Genomic DNA, 16,459 nt, shown 5'->3' with positions numbered 1-16,459 from the left:
ACCCAGAGATAATGAATACCGGTTTCACTGAAATGTTTCTTTCCTGACTCTTTAGCTAAATCAGGGTGCATGTTTTCTAGCATAAGCTTTAAATAAAGGTTCTATAAATTCACTTGAATTTATAGTTGAATCTTGTACTGTGCTTGGAAATCCTTAAAAATGCCAAAACACACGGAACAAAACAACCTGTTGTTGATGCCAGACAGATTACGCATACAAGTGTCACAGCTTTCAGATATTTCAAAAAGAATGAAATGAATCACCCTTTCTGTAGCAAGTTCCATCACAAAGGCTCTACAGCTGTGCATATTGCCAAGGAGACTACTATCTGAAACAGCAAAACCCACACCCGCAATTAAAACATGACAATGGAGGTTAATTCATCTGACTTCATAGAGTAACCTAACGTACCAGGACACTCAGTGACCTCAGCACGACAAGTCAAAAATCTTTCCTTTGCTGCTTATGGCGCACTGAAAACAAACAAAAAAAATTTTTTGGAACACCGGGCCACTGTTTCATAAGCCAAACAGGCTTATCAGATGAAGGAATTTAAATGATTCAACTCAGTCAAACTAGAAACTGCAAAACACATGAACAAGTGTACGCAGCATGGCTGAGAGTCAAAGAGCGTACAGACACCCAACTTCACAACCTCCCATACCGTCTAACCGGTCTGAGAAACGCAAACTCCACAGCAACAAGCACTTGGACACAAAGTGGAGAAATTCAAAAGAGAAAACCAAGAAGAGCATCTTGCAGAATCGGCTTCAACTTAAAGATAAAACATGAATCCACTTAGTGGTTCAGGGTTCACAAACATGAAACGCGAAGGTGAGACCTTCCTTTTATTGCTCTGCACATTCAGTGTTAACATGGGCCAAAAGTTTCATTTTAAAATCCAATTTGATAGCATTACCACGGAGAGCTTTCACTAAACTTAGTGTAGCTTGACAGAGCCCATGCCAATCACTTCCACCAAGCCTATGGTGCTTTCCCAAGGCCCAAAAGTGTCAAGCAAAGCATGATCCACATAGAAACCGAGGCTAAAAATGAGCAATGCACAACACAAGATAAGCAGGGCAACATTAGACAGTAATATGACTGTCACAGAATAAAAGTGTAAATTTCACTACACTGATTACAAGTGGTCCATCCTGTCTCTATATCACTGTATAGGCAAAGATTACTCTTTATAGCAACATATTTCAAGAGGATGAGTTGCACACAAACTGTTAAAATGAATCAATAAATAACAGCAACAGCTGTGAGCCAACATCAAGCAAATAATTCATCTTTAACTGTAATCATTCTCACATTATTGAGAAGTCTGCACTCAAACGTGGGGGGAAAAAATATTCTCCATGAGCATGCAACACCCAATTCAGGCTTTCTTGGATTTGATAAACACCTCATAATAATGCGGAGAAATGCGCCAGACAAACAAAAACACACACATGCGCGCAGCAAAATACCTCAGCAGTGATATTGTGGTGAACCCTGCCTGTGTGGCAGTGAGTCACAGAGCCAGCGAGCGGCTGTTTCTGAATGAGGCCCCGCTTGTTCATCGTGGCCAAGGTAATCCCCCGTCCGCTGGCTGCCGGGTGACACGCTGGACTATAAATACACTCAGCCTTCATTTGTAGAGAGAGAGCGAGAGAGTGGGGAGTGCCAGAGAGCGGGAGAGAGCGGGAGAGATAGGCCCCAGTCCCGATTGCAGCGTCATCAACCGCTGTCTGGGCAAAAGCAAGGAAAAGGCTGTGGGTAAAGACGGGTGGGGGCATAGGAGGGAGGGAAGGGGGGGGGGGGGGGGTGGACTGCAGCTGCTCATGTCTGCACTTCCCTTTTTTTCATACATGCATGATGAGAGGAACATCAATCCCCTCCCACTTGAGCAGCATGCGACTACCAACCAACAGAAACCAACGGGCTTTCATCCTTTTACTACAACCGTTTAGGGAAATGTGTGCATCATCACTGCTGATACTGAGCTATGTTTTCCCTCCAAAATAATACAAAGTGCAGAGGGGGGGAAACTGACAAGGCATGAGAAGTGATGAATAGACAGAGCTGCAAACAGACGCTGTGTAGTATTGTGTTATTTATGGTCATCTGGATCACACCAGCGCAGATACTCCTTCAGTTACTCTCAGCTGCCTGGCTGCCCAAATGCCCTCAGTGTGTTGTTGGTGCGTGGGAGTCGGTTGCCCCCTGCTGGACGTGGAAGCAGACAAGCAAAATAATAATAATAATAATTTTAAAAAAAAACCACCCTCTGTGCCAATTTCTGGACAGAAATGTTTGCTGGGATTTAATGGAGCTGGCTGTCCAACACAGTCTGAGGGTGGTTTGCTTTGTCAATAATCACCGGACCGTTTACTGATGTCAGAGCCAATTGAGAAAACACTGTAAAAGTTGGATCTTTTACAGAACAGACTATTTGTTGACTTAAAAGTCACAATAGAGCATAGTATAAAGCAAGTAAGTGGACAGCATTCAAATCAAAGACATGGCTCATGAATCCTGAGTGACTTAAAACAAAGGAAACAGAATAACCTCAATTACTTGCATTGTGCTTACAGAGCTCTAATGGTATTCCAGTGACTCACGCAAGTCCCAAGAAGGGTCTGTTTCACCTGTCTGGGCAATGCACGTATGCACATGGAAAGGTCAGCACAAAAAATAAGCTATAATACTACAATACAACTGAACCCTTTCATGATTGCAGGCATTTCCATTGCAGTTATCAGCCTGGTCAATCTCGATGGCACGTTGGCTCAGTGGTTAGCAGCATTTCCTGGGTTCAGACTAGGCTTTTTTGCAGTGAAAGAATTTTCACACTGCCATAACACCGCTAACACAGGTGACACTTGAAAAACTTGGGGAAAATGCCTTCTCTGGCTATGTTAGACACGGCATGATTGCTTTCCAGTGAGATGGTACACCATCTCTTTGGAAATATACTTGGTGATCACTCAAGTGCATTCTACCTTGGACTGTCCATTTTATATTATGTAATTCTGGAAAAAGCTCCAGCAGCCTCGGCTGTAAGCCTCAATGAATGCCAGGGTTAGGGCTGGGTGATGTATCAGTCGATGTGAAATGTTGTTTCTGCATGAGGGATAAACGTCTATATCCGTGAAAACTGAATTATTACAATGTGCACCATAAGTTTACCTTCAAACATTTACGTAGATGATAGCTGCCTATATCAGCTTGTCTTTAGTCACGGCAGTCCCACCAACCATGACGTGAACAGTTAAACCAGCCACCACAGTTACGGGAATGACGTGACTGAGGCGTTGCCTGACTCCACGTGGCTAGCTCTCGTAGTGAATTTAGCAGTCGCATCTAGAATAGACTGAAAAAGTGGACGTGACTCTACTTTATGCTGCAGTCCCTGCCATGTAGCCAGGTCGCTAACACTAGCTAGCCAGTAGCCATCTGATATCTGCGCTGAAACTGGTTACCTGGGTAAAAAAAAAAAAAATACAAAAGCGCTGTAGGACATTTCAAAGAGTAAAACTGCAGTGTGAGGCTGAGGTACAGTCTATATTTTCCTCATGACACAGGCCTGTTACTTTGACAGCACTGCCTGTTTGTGTGTTTGCAATGCATCTTAGAGATGGCTCTGCTTTAAAAAGCGCAAAGTAAATAAAGATAATGTATTCACTCATTAAGCCCATAAACATCTGTGTGGCATATGTGGAAAATGCAGCGCTTTCAGTGGACTGTTTAATGCTGACTGCGCAATCGTCAAGTTGCTGCCACCGGTGTTTTCAGGTGTTTTCAGGTGTTTTCCGCAGTAGCCCGTCTAATGATGATGTCCCCTGTCTGTGCAATCAATGCAATTCTCAACGTGTTTTGTCATCAATTATTTTGCTAATATCTGTCAAACACTGAAGACGACTGTCCGCTCTCTACTCGGCAGGACACAACCTCTCAGCTGAGCGCGCGCACACACACACACACACACACACACACACACACACACACACACACACACACACACACACACACACACACACACACACACACACACACACACACACACACACACACACACACAGTCACAGAATGTGGGGGCGGGACTGAGACAGACACATAGGCACGTTTCTCTATCATCATGCTCGCATTGTTTTGAAGCGGAGGCTAATGGTTGTAAAATGTACACACATAGCAAATCACAACTCAAAGCTATTTTATTACCATCAAAAATGAATATAATAAAGAAGCCGGCTGGACTTAAACACACAGGTTTCTTCTTTCACCAAAATGACATCCGTCTCCTTTTACTTGGGGAGGACTAAATGCAGACAACAAACTCCAGTTATGTATAAAATGCACTTAGCAAGTAAAGCGATTCTTCTTCTACTGAAGAGCTGCAGCCTACGCAACAACCAGAGCAAACATTTTAACCGTATCATCCATCTAACGAAGTGGTAAAGCCAGGTTCTAGGTCCAGTGTCAAGCACAACGCAGAACTGTCTATCTGCTAGTTAGCAAGGAGACTGAGAGAAGGAGATTAGGCTATCAGTGGAGGCCAACACTGCTGGAGGGCCGGTCAAATTACAGACAGGCTAAAAACACAAAGTCTCAAGAGCCTTCAGATGTTATCTGTGATAGCGAGTTTGCTCTATCGCTCTTACTTTGTTAAAAGTCTGTTATGCCGTATAAAAAAGGCAGAGACAGACACTAGGTCCACACAGCCTCGTCTTCCATAACCGGTCGTCATCTGTGCATCTCTGGAGTCTGAGCAGCAGCTCGGATGAGGCGAGGGAATACAAACACGGCTAATGCAAACCAGATCAAAGGCCACTTCATCCAGATGTTTCTGATGCGCGGAGAGTCTATCGACATACACAGGAAGCAGATTAGGACCAACAAGCATGATGGTACCCAGAATAATCTCATAACCAGGTGTGAAAATGAACAAAGCAGGAAAAGGTAGTGAAATGTGTGTGCCACAGCGTGGCACCATTAACTTCAAGAACTACTTTAGCACATAAATAGGTGAGTAGATATGTTAATAGATGCAGTGGCCTCCAAATCATTTCCACTGCCTGTGATACATTTTCAGCGATTCCCTGCTCCAAACTGTCCGTCTCTATGGAAGGCTCGAGGGTTCCCCGTGTGTTCTCCACACAAGTACTGCCATTTGAATTCCTATTCCTGAAGAAGTTGCTCAATTTCTGGTTCCCATTTGGAAACCCACCTGGCATTGTTTGATATGCAGACAGGGCCACAGGAGATCTTTAAGATTTAAGACATTTCTTTTCATAAATTCAATAAGTTTGAAATAATATTAAATATAATCCACTTGCAGCTGGCTGGAAAATAGAGGGGAAAAGCACGTCATGCTCAAATTCACATGACAACTAAAATACTGTCTAATTGCTGGGGTCATGAGAATTTTGGGCCCTGAAAGTGGGGTCACAAGCTGTTAACGGTTGCGAAACACACTCGCCTGCCGTTATCAGCGGACTAATATTAAAATGTTAAACATTCAAATATCGACTGAAATGAGCAAACCTGTGAATCCGATTCCAACTGCTTCTCTACACTGCAAACAGATGCCAGTGTGGTGTAACAATTTTGTTGTACAGGAAGCAGCATGTTCAACTCTGAGAGAGATTACTTAGCGGTGGTTGATTTAGCAGAAAGAGGTACAGTCAAGAGCTGCTTTCTTTTTCTATAATCACTGTGGACAGTAAAAACTGGCAGCATACTTTAGCATGGGTCTAAAGGTGAAATCTGATCTGTACTTTACTACTGCAACTGAACACTGACCAAAATACCTTCAACAGATTACTGCTACATGTGCCCATCAAATCCAGGTTTGATTTAAAAATCCCAATGCCCTCTGGATGAATATTATTCCTCTCAACAAATGCCAGATGACATGACAGGATATCAAAGCGACATTCAGCCCATTTAAATTGTTAAACAAGGCTGAAAACTAACAGTTTCTTCTTCCACACATTTCCAACTATGTGTATAAACCTCATCAAGATAACAGATATAATAGCTTTGCGCTAACAGTTCTAACACAGTTCCTAGATGTCGGTGTCTCCTGGGCCTGATTTCCTCCCTATGGGGATGCAGTAGAGAGGGCAAACAAAGGTTGAACCAGGGTATCTGGTCACCTGACTTGGCTTCTGTGTTCAGTATGCTGCAGTTTGGAAAAGAAGTCAAAGACTGTAGCAACACCAGAGGCCTTATTTCAAAACACCTTTCATTCACTCTCAAATTGCAGTGTGCGCGCCTAGACGAACTGGATGGCGTTTTTACTGAAAAAATAATAATACATCAGGAATCCGTTGCCCCACGAGGGCTGAGAGCTTCGTGCAAACCGCTCCCAAATCATATGAAACTACTAATGGAAGAGGAAAACCATGGAGATGTGAAATAGTATTGACTGAGAATCCTCCGAATCAGTGTAGCCACAGGAAAACTGGAAGCAGCCGTTAGTAACTCTAACCCAATTTACTGAAGCAGAGTGCACAGATGTAGAACGTAAATGTATGTCAAATTATGGAGATGTAAAAGAGAAAAGAAAACTGAAGGAAGAATGTTGGTGCTATATTGTAATACTTGTAACTTTGAAGCATTTTCATGGCCTGTGGATGGCATTTTTGCCATGTTCATTATTTTATTCAACTCTTGCCCTTTATAATCACCAGTGCTGTTGGGCAACATCTTACTGTATGTCTCGCTGTCATCAATAATTCTCTCACCCTCACGCCTGAACACCTCTCGTTTAAACATATACATTTTTGCTTCATTCAAAAGCAGAGCTGCGTTTCTACTACGCCCTTAGTGTGTCAGTGTGATTCCATGCCAACGCTTTGATCCAGAGTGTGAATCTTTCCTCCCCCGACGTTGAAATGAAATCAGCACCATTGGTAGGGCTGATGTCAAAGCGGCGCTTCAACAAGTTGAAAACGAGCTGGGAAAAATGTTTCTGGCAAGCGTCGCTCACTTATTACCGAGTGACATTCAGATATCAAATAGGCGGCAGCAGGAGCTGGCACTGAACTTCAGCGCTGCTTATTGCTCTGCTCTGAGTGGGAAGTGCTGACCAGAGGGTGCCACATCATGATCATCCTGTTCATTCAGACAGGGAAACTTGGTGGACAGACATCCAGTATCAGAAAAGTCACATGCTTGATCCTTGCAGCAATGGGGTGTCCTTCAGTCCTTCCTACTAACTCATTTTAAATCACTCAGGTAAAAACAAGAAGCATCAGGAATCAGTTACAGATGGTCATTCCACTGGATAATCAAGATTAACACTTGATATTAGCAAACATCCACCCAGCTTAAGTGTCCTTGAGCAAGGTACTGAATCTGAACCAGCTCCAGTGAGCCCATATACATCTTGTATCTTGTATAGTATCTATCTATAGTTTGACAGATAGATTATCCTTAGCCTTAGTTGAGGCAAATCAAGTCTAGCTGCCTGCTACCTCTGACATCTACTACACTGAACTGCCTTAGATAAACTTCACAAAGTAGCTCCAACAGCTGTCGAGGCACGAGTGTGATAGTCAGCATGTCGGCTTCCTTTTCCTATCAACCTTTCAAAAATATTTTACAGGTTATAATTAGAGAGACTTGGCTGTTCTGAGAAACAAAAGGTTAAAAAAATATTCTTCTTAAACAACAGTTATGATGTTAATGGCTCCTTTTAAATGTTCTGCATTATTTTGTCATCTGCAGAATAAGAGATCAGCCTACTGGTTAAGATAATCTCAACCAATCAGAACAGCAGTTGTTTCTGTGACAGGTACATCAGGGACACTCAAAACTAAGCCTGTTAGACAAAGACAAAAAACGATTTCTGAATGTTAGTGTTTTTACTGAGGAGAAGTTCCCACGTAAATCAGATCACAGAAAAGTCCACACCTTCGCACTATAGCTACTTCCACTCCAAGAACAGACCCAAACAACTGTCTTGTCAGCCATCTGAGCTTCAAAGCAGAGCATTACACCAAATTACATGATCACCTGCTTCAGTAAAAATTATTAATACACAGTATTCGGTAATTCACACCACATATGAAGCAGGTTACTAGTAGTTTGTGGCCATTATGGTACTCAGAAAGACCTAGACAAACTTCAGCAGCACTGCCAGCCTATATGGGCCTGAGGTGTGTTTCTGTCCTGCAGCCAACGCTGGTGGTTAACTGAACTTTTGAGGAGATAAAAGTCTCATCAGCTGTGTTAGTAATCAAATTGGCTTCTCCGCTTCCATCTTGCAACTGCTTGCATCAAAAGCCAACTTTGTAAAAAATACACATGTAATTAGTCACTGCTTATGATATCAACCAGTGACCTGCTGTTGCCCGGAAAATATCCATGTGAGGCTACAAGCCTTTCTCTACTACAGAGGTGTAATCCCCTGCAGGCAGGTGCCAGTGATGGCAACAATATTTGCATGAGGCAGGGGGAGAAGAAAAAAGGAGCACAGAAAAAGCAGCAACACCAAAACCACAAATGCCAGCTGTTGGGGAAAGCTGCATTTACACCAGACTCCCATCACCGGCAGCTGACTGTGTTAAGACTGGAAGGCTGATTGCAGTACATGGTACTGCACCCAGAGCTGCACAATCATGAGTGCCATATCAAATCCAAATGCCCTGTGGCTACATCATTTTCAGAAAGGAATAGTCATTAGTTTATGGTTAACGGCCATTACAGACAAAAGGTTCCTTAAATGTGTTCTCCAAAACCAGACTATAATGTGGAAGAGGATAGGGAGTACATACCTACCTTCCATGCCATGGTAAATGTACACAACATAGACCTTGCTTTGCCTGTCACAATATTGTACTGGGGCTGCTTCTCAGCAGAGAGGAGCCTGGAGGCTAGATCCTGCTAACTGCATCTCAACATTTGTAAACACGTCCCACATGCTACCTGAGAGGAAGAGAGCTTACAATGACCATGCTACTTACCGAAGGTAGTACTGTTTTAAAGCAAATGCAGCGTTGGAACAACTCCTTGGAAAGTTAAACTCTTCTCCAAGTTCAATCCATTGGTTTTTGTCAGAGACCTGAGAAGGGGGGAAATGAGTTCGTTAGGAGATAAAACACTGGCAACAACAAAAAAGAGCGGTTACACTGCAACCATCTGGTCTGCTACAGGTTCCCCCAATGAGGCAATAACAGAATCACTAATCAATAACTTTCCTAAACTGCTGAAATTATCTAAATATACTGAAATTATCCGGCACAACATTTAGTAAATTAGAATTTAACTAGCTCCTAATATGTTTGTTATGCGAACACATTTACATTTGACACACCAGTAAGTACAACTGCCTGACTCCCTATAGAATACTATCGTTACTACTGAGGCTAGTTAGCACTACAGCTAACGAGCTAACTTGACTTTTCCATTTTGGCGTTAAAACCTAACGAGGCTAAACTCCCAACAAACCGCCCTCCATCCAGAAACAAATGCTTTAGCTTGCGGCGACCCGTTTGATTTTGGAGTAGGTTTTGGTGCCGTTTACTGTATTCACTACATGGGCCTGTGAGGCCTACATTTTGTGATCAGCCATGAAGCCGAAGAAAATGGCTATGGCGAGAAAGAAAAAGCAAGCTTCCCCCTGGTGAAAACTACCGGTAAACGCCCGGGTGAAGCGCTATGTCCTAAGCGGTGTTTCCCGAGGCCGGGCTCCGTGCCGATAATCGATGTTAAACGTGCCCGCTAATTTTGAGTCGCTCCAACTGCACTCTGACTCCGAGCGGTTGGACTCTCAATTCAAACCACACAACAACACAAGCCACCACATTGCATAGAGATACATGGCAAACTAGCACAAGGCCAACACCGACCCACTAACGTTTTTCTAGAGTGTTACACTTGTCCCGGGGTGCCCACACGGAGTTGTAGAGTGGTCCTCCGAGGAGTCCACAGACAGCAGAGTGTGGAGAAAAACCACTTTTAGTTCCCACTCACCTTAGCAAATCCACCTAAAGAGACGACTCTGATATAGAGAGCATTCAGATCCAGCTCTTTCCCACCCACGAAAGGAATCTTCTTGAACGGCGATCTGGGGGGATAACACAAGAAATAAAGACACATATGTTTAAATAACACTTTTGGTTAACTCGCAGTCACATGCAATGCAGATTTAAAGTTACATTTCTTGGGAATAAAGACGCCCCAATCTCACCCTCTGCTTTGGTGAAATTGCCGCAGCTCGTCCAGGAAAGCCTGTCCTTTCCTTCGCTGATCTAGTAGATTTTTTCCCGTCGAATTTGCCATTGTTTTTGCATGCAAAAACGGTTAAACCCCACTTCAGTCGCTTCTTAAGACACCAAGGATCCCATACTCCGCCGGCGCTCAGTCATTCGCGAAGCTGAGTGTTTAAAAAGTTAAAGAAATAGCTGATAGCAAGAAGAGCGGCAGCTCGCTAATAAAGACTGATGCACACAGAAAGCAAGCCCGATTCAATCCCGGACTAAGTTCCAACGAACAGTCAGAAATACGGCAGATTTACCGGCAGATTAGAAACGCCATGGCAGAATGTGTTGAATAAATGCTTTTGGTCGCGGTTGTATTCGTTTGGAGTGGTTTGACAGTGTGTTACGGACGCAGCTCCGAGGCTATCGCACACACTGTAGAGCGGCAGAGGGATCCAGTTCTCAGACAAAAAGATGTGAAGGCCGCGGAGCCCGGCCTGCCATGCGTGCAGCGCCCTCTGTGGCCACAGGCGGCACTGCACTGTCCAGAGCAGAGCGGGTGCTGGAACAATAGAGACTGTTTTCTTTTTTAGGGACCGTCTGACAACTCGTCTCTGTTTGGAAAACGGGTCAGGAGGTACTTGGAAATGTCCCGTGGGGGGAGGGGATAACACTAATTAACATAGCTCCCTTGTTATCCCAACCAGGCGTGTAATGGAGGGCGACCCTACATTTTTATTGGTAAAATACTATTTTTCCAGGCTGTCATGAAGCCTTAGTGTATGTATAAATGGCTTTTTAAAATGTGTATCTTACTTCATTGATATTAGTTTAATGAAGACAGGGTATTTCCATTAGAAAAGAAAAAAACTATAGTCACCCTATAACCCTATAATTTCATATTTATTTAAACACCACAGCATTATTTTAAAATACCATGCAGTCACTTAAAATCAACATTGCAGGAATGTCTACTGACATGAGATTTTTTTTAAATCCACTATTCCACAACAAAACAAGGTATAAGGACTCACTTTTCATTTACGTAAGAAATAATTTCTTCTAATATTCAAGGAAAAATCAGATCAGTACTTCTATGAATACATGAGTGATTATTGTTTACTGGTAACCACGTGCTTTTTGATGATTTATGGCTGAGGTCCAATTAACAAACTGTTTACCACGACACTGAATATATTTTGACATTCATGCACATACGTTTTCTGAAAATACTTTTCTTGCATTGGTGATGTGCCTTAGGACTGTCATGTTATGGCCAAAATGTATTTATTGTGACATGATTTTAATTATTTTGACATCTCCCTGTCTCATGTAATGATTTTATATGTTTTTTTATTATGAGTCGAGCTTGATTTGGCTTAGTTTGGCATACAGTGCCACTTATGTTGCAATCCTGTTTTGTGTTTTTAGGGAATTTCCCAATTCAAAACGCATAATTTAATTACACACCGTGATCATTATCTTTTAAATCTATTCATAGTGTTAGTTGTCAACGTTTTTGGTAGGTCACATTTGAACACTAGAGTACTGATTTTTTTTTCGTGGTGCAATTTGTTGCCTAAACTTGTAAACATTGTGGTAAGCTGCCCCTATCCCTTGCTGACCACTTCAAAACGACTTTTATCTCACGGGATGGTTGAAAATTACTCCTGATCCCTTCTCCCTGTAACTGCCAAGCGGATATCTTCTTGATGGGGTTACATTCAACCATTACACGTACCCCTTTGCTCAATGAAAAACCTGTCACAAAATGGCGGAGACGTACGTTTGCAGACCCCATTTTGAGGAATTGACACTAGACAGCGGAAAAGTGCGTGTCCTTGCGTGTGGTTTTCAAAGTAGTGCTCTTTTTTGCAAACAAATTGCGGCACACCCGAGTTCACCTCACGCCTGTTTGGACTCCCCATCCGTCAACCGAATTCAGGGCTAACGAGTCGGTCGTGCGCTAGCTTGTTAGCTTAGCCAACGTTAGCTAACTTAGCAAAATTACCACGAACCTGTTCTGAGCACTGTGTTAATCCAATTACCCACTGACATCTCACGTAAAGAAAGAGTCAATATAGTGTTTTAACTCGTTTCTAGTCAATATCAACAACGCTCCATTGAAGTATTCCTTGTTCTTGGTGAATCGTTTGGGCGCTAGCTGTACCGGCGTCTTAAATGAGCGTGTCAGAATCCAGTCCCTTATTAACACTGCTAATATTGCTAACTAGGTTACCTCCGGATGACAACAGCTCACATATAAGCTCCCGGCGCAAACGCAATGTTTCAGTTGTTAACAATTAGCATCAGACGCGGAGTAGTTCTCACCACAAGAGACCTGAGGAACTAATTTAGACTGTTGTGACAGTCGTTGAAGGCACGCTGGTGTTCAAGCTAACGGGCTAGTTAGCCGCCTAACTTCGCTGTTCGTTGAATAGCTTTTCAGTTTTACACTGTTAGTGTTGTCAATAACGATGCAGTAAATCAAATTCAGTACTTTGTGTTGTTGGTGTCTATGCTACCTCTGTTCACCGACTTCGTTGTAGCTACTGTATGTACAGTGAATATGTCGGATAATGACGTGCTAAAGGTGAATGCTATGTCTACTGTCAAACAAAAAAACACACGAACGAATCGTTTCTGTTTAATTTACTTGTTTGTATTATAAATGAGCGAAAGTCATAGCTTCTTATTTACCACTCCATTGTTGTAGCTAATTCGCTATTGGCATATTTGCCATTAAAACCGTACTCTAAATGTAGACTTACTTAAGTTGCATTTGTGGTTGAATAGAATAAATATATTGAATTCATGTTTAGAAACAGTTGAAGTAATGAAGGAAAACACTGCAGTGTCATGAAGGCATTGCTGGAAAATGGCCTACTTCTTCTGATGCATGAAGGCATTTCCCATAACAGGTGTAAGGTGCATGTGGGGATTATTAAATTATTTCAGTGCTGCTGTTCAGTTTTGCATCAATGTAGCTGTGTATGTTATATATCCATTTTTAACATCTGCAGTGATACACATTATAGAGGAATTACATTTATATTGTCTCATGTCATTTACCTTTTGCCATTTGAGGCCTTAGTTGCATAACAAAAAATACTTATTCCAGCTAGCAAATTCAAAAATTCACTTTTTGACATATTCTAAGGAATATGGTTGGATTGACTGTGAAATATCGATGTGATAGATGCATGATGTTGCCCGCAGCAAAACACTTTGCTCCAAAAACATGGGTACTAATGCCTTGAAGATAGCAGCACCATAGGGCAAATATATGTAAATGTCATCAGCAATACAAAATGTAGACAGTTGGGGAAATTTCGTTGTTGGAGCTTAACTGTAGAAAAGCTAAAATAGTTAAAAAGAAGGCCCTAAAATCAGTAATCATAGTGGAGAAGGAATTGCAAATGAAAAGGTGCACCAAGTATCATATGTATATGTTCAGCGGCATTCATTAATGCACTTATCCTTAAAAGATCATAAATGTTAACTTAATTTGACAGTCATCTAATTATTTCATATGACTAATGGCATGAATCAGAATCAGAATTGATTCCCGGGGGAAAATTATACATGTACACATCAAGGGAAATGTAAGCTTAACACCGGAAAACAAAAAGCAGGTTGAACATCAGCTCCATCCTAGACATCTTTGCAGCCACCCATTTAAACTGCATTTAAAAAGTGGTAAATGGTGTGCAGTGACTGTGAATGTGCACTTGAAAGCTACATGTGCAGTTATGCCATCACACAGAGGTCCTCATATGATGTGACAGCCAGGCCTCTCATGGCATATGGCGCAAAAGGGGCCAGTAAGCCCAAGCTGCCTCCGAGCACCCAGACAAAAGATCCCAGTGGGGCGCTAACCGCATGTAACGTCCCTACACCTCCCTGCCCCCTGCGGTGTCCACGCCTGAGGTTCATGCCTCTGAAGTGATAACTGATTTGGTGGAAAATGGCTCCATCTTCTGGCAGCCAGGCATCACGTCTGAATGATGGGATGGATACACCTCATTGCATAAGGAACATATTGTACTTGGAGGGATCAGTTGAGAGATTTTAAACTGGATACAGTCACAGTTGGCGCAAGATGCATGCTGGGAGATTAGGGGAGGGAGCAGTGGGTGGTGGTGAGAGATCCTGATGCAGCCGGATGCAGTACAGTACACTTGGTACTTTTAATTTCAGTTACGTTTTTTTGTATATTTGAACATAATTGAATAAGTCAGTATCATGTTACTTGTGCCTAAGACTGTTGTCAATTAAATATTAATACATGTATTAAATTAAATACATTTTGCTGCACATTAATTCTATTTATTTAATGTAACCATTACCCACTGGACCAATGCCACATACCACAGCATTTATAACTTAAGCTAGCTTGCGATGCCCATCCCAAGATGGGCGTTTATACAAATACATCAAACTGAATAAGAAAATACACACAAATCAGCACAAAACTCAAAACGATTATATATACAAAACTCAACAAGAAATTACGTTCAAAACAAACCATGATTCAATAAATTACCATAAAACTCAATGACGAGCACCAGATCATTCATGACAACATGACATAGATGGTGTGCAGATGTCTTTTGTAAAATAGCACATTAGAAAACATTTTGTCCATCGTGTTGGTTTAGTAAGAGATTCTATCCATTTAGTTGCTGGTCACATTGACCTAAACAGTAACATATTAACTCACCAAGGCAGTTTTAAAACCAGTAAGAACATGTGAGATGTTGTTTGCTATTAAGGGCACTGAAGTGAATCCGGACACGATACAGTCTTCTATCATTCTCATATTGTTTTGTCAGTCACTGCAGAATGACGTATGTGCAGAGTTTGTCATCTGCCGTGGGGGGAAAGTGTCTCTGCTCGCCTTAAATCTCAGTTTAATGCTTGCACGTACAAGCATGATTTGTGACATCACCACTAGTTTGGAAGCCGAACATGCAACTTAAATAAGTATGATCTCATCCTATCACTGTTGCAGAATAAAAGATGATGCGTGTTGCCTTTTGATGAAACTTGCTAAGTGTGGGTCTCAAAAAGCAGTTTCTCAGGTAGAGACATATAACAGCCCAACTAACCCACCCCTCCACATGGAAAATATGTTCAGACTCAAGTCCTGTGAGAGCCCAAGTCATCGTATTAGTATTTTAGTCCAAGTTCAGTCTCCAAAACTGAGGCTGTCTACCCATGATGAAAAAGCCCTTTAAATCACAAGCACACAAGATAGTTGTTCAGCTGTATGTATGAAGAATTTCTTCTGCTCTTTCTTTGAATTATTCTTTTTAACAATCCTTTTAATAAATTAATTTAAGTAGTAGCCATCAGTAATGAGTGAAATGGTCCTTCTAAAATTTGATGTGTGTGTGTGTGTGTGTGTGTGTGTGTGTGTGTGTGTGTGTGTGTCCATTTTCATCACTAGGTGGCAGTTGTGTTTAAATGTTGGGAGCTGGTTCAGAGCAGGGGTGTGTTGAATGTTCATGAAATATGTCAGTCTTCCATTTTATAGCTTATTGATTTTTTTTGTGCTATTTATCCTCATGAAATGTTCATATATCTGCCATTAAAAAAGATTGACCAGGTAGTGATTAAGTGCTCTCCAGGAACCATAGGGACTGACGTGTAACCCACCCTCAGTGTCTGGTAGCTCTTTGTTGCTTTAAAGGAACTAATGCAATCTGTGTGTCAGGTTTGTTTGGAACAAGAAAAGAAGAAGAACTGTGTATTTTTGAGAGAAGGAAGACAAGGTTTCCTCAGCAGGTCTTCCAGTTACAAACCTGCAACAAAGTATTTGTTGTTTGCAACACTTCACTTGGCTGTAGACATTGAGGACTGGCACTAATTGTAAGCATACATTTAGAGTTTGCACAGTAACAATGTCGAGGTAGTACTCACTGAGAAGTTTATTATAGGCCTTTTTCACAGCAGACATTTTGACATGTCAGAGTGGGAAAAGAACAGGTGTATATAATAAAAAAATTGATACCGGCTGAATTCCATTTAGCTGCTTCTGTTTCAGGGTCCTGGTATTGTGCATACTGTCGTGGCGTACTGACAAGTCAAAATGTCTGCTGTGAAAAAGGCCCATAGAGACCTGTAGTTTGTGATGCCATGTTCATGTCACATGGGATGGCTGGTATATATTAGATACATCAAAGCTTTCAGAAAAGTCAGTTTCCCAGTCCTAACATCGTCTTGGATGTTGATGTCATCACTATTTGCAAGGCAGAACC

At 42.0% G+C, this 16,459-nt stretch overlaps 1 protein-coding gene across 1 annotated transcript in view; it reads right to left on the bottom strand.

The window, feature by feature from the left end:
- Positions 1-10,278, bottom strand: part of arid2 (AT-rich interactive domain 2) — a 29,746-nt gene extending 19,468 nt beyond the window's left edge. Inside the window, exons 1-3 of the mRNA XM_070929008.1 lie at positions 10,187-10,278; positions 9,970-10,063; positions 8,961-9,058 (exon numbers count right to left, since the gene is read on the bottom strand). Coding sequence (XP_070785109.1) covers positions 8,961-9,058; positions 9,970-10,063; positions 10,187-10,278 — 284 coding nt within the window. The remainder of the gene's footprint in view (positions 1-8,960; positions 9,059-9,969; positions 10,064-10,186) is intronic.
- Between the last annotated feature and the right edge of the window lie 6,181 nt (positions 10,279-16,459).

The sequence above is a fragment of the Enoplosus armatus genome, chromosome 22, assembly GCF_043641665.1.
Source record: "Enoplosus armatus isolate fEnoArm2 chromosome 22, fEnoArm2.hap1, whole genome shotgun sequence".
Lineage (NCBI taxonomy): Eukaryota > Metazoa > Chordata > Actinopteri > Centrarchiformes > Enoplosidae > Enoplosus > Enoplosus armatus.
Note: the sequence above shows the minus strand (reverse complement) of the source record. Positions and strands in the feature narration are given on the sequence as shown.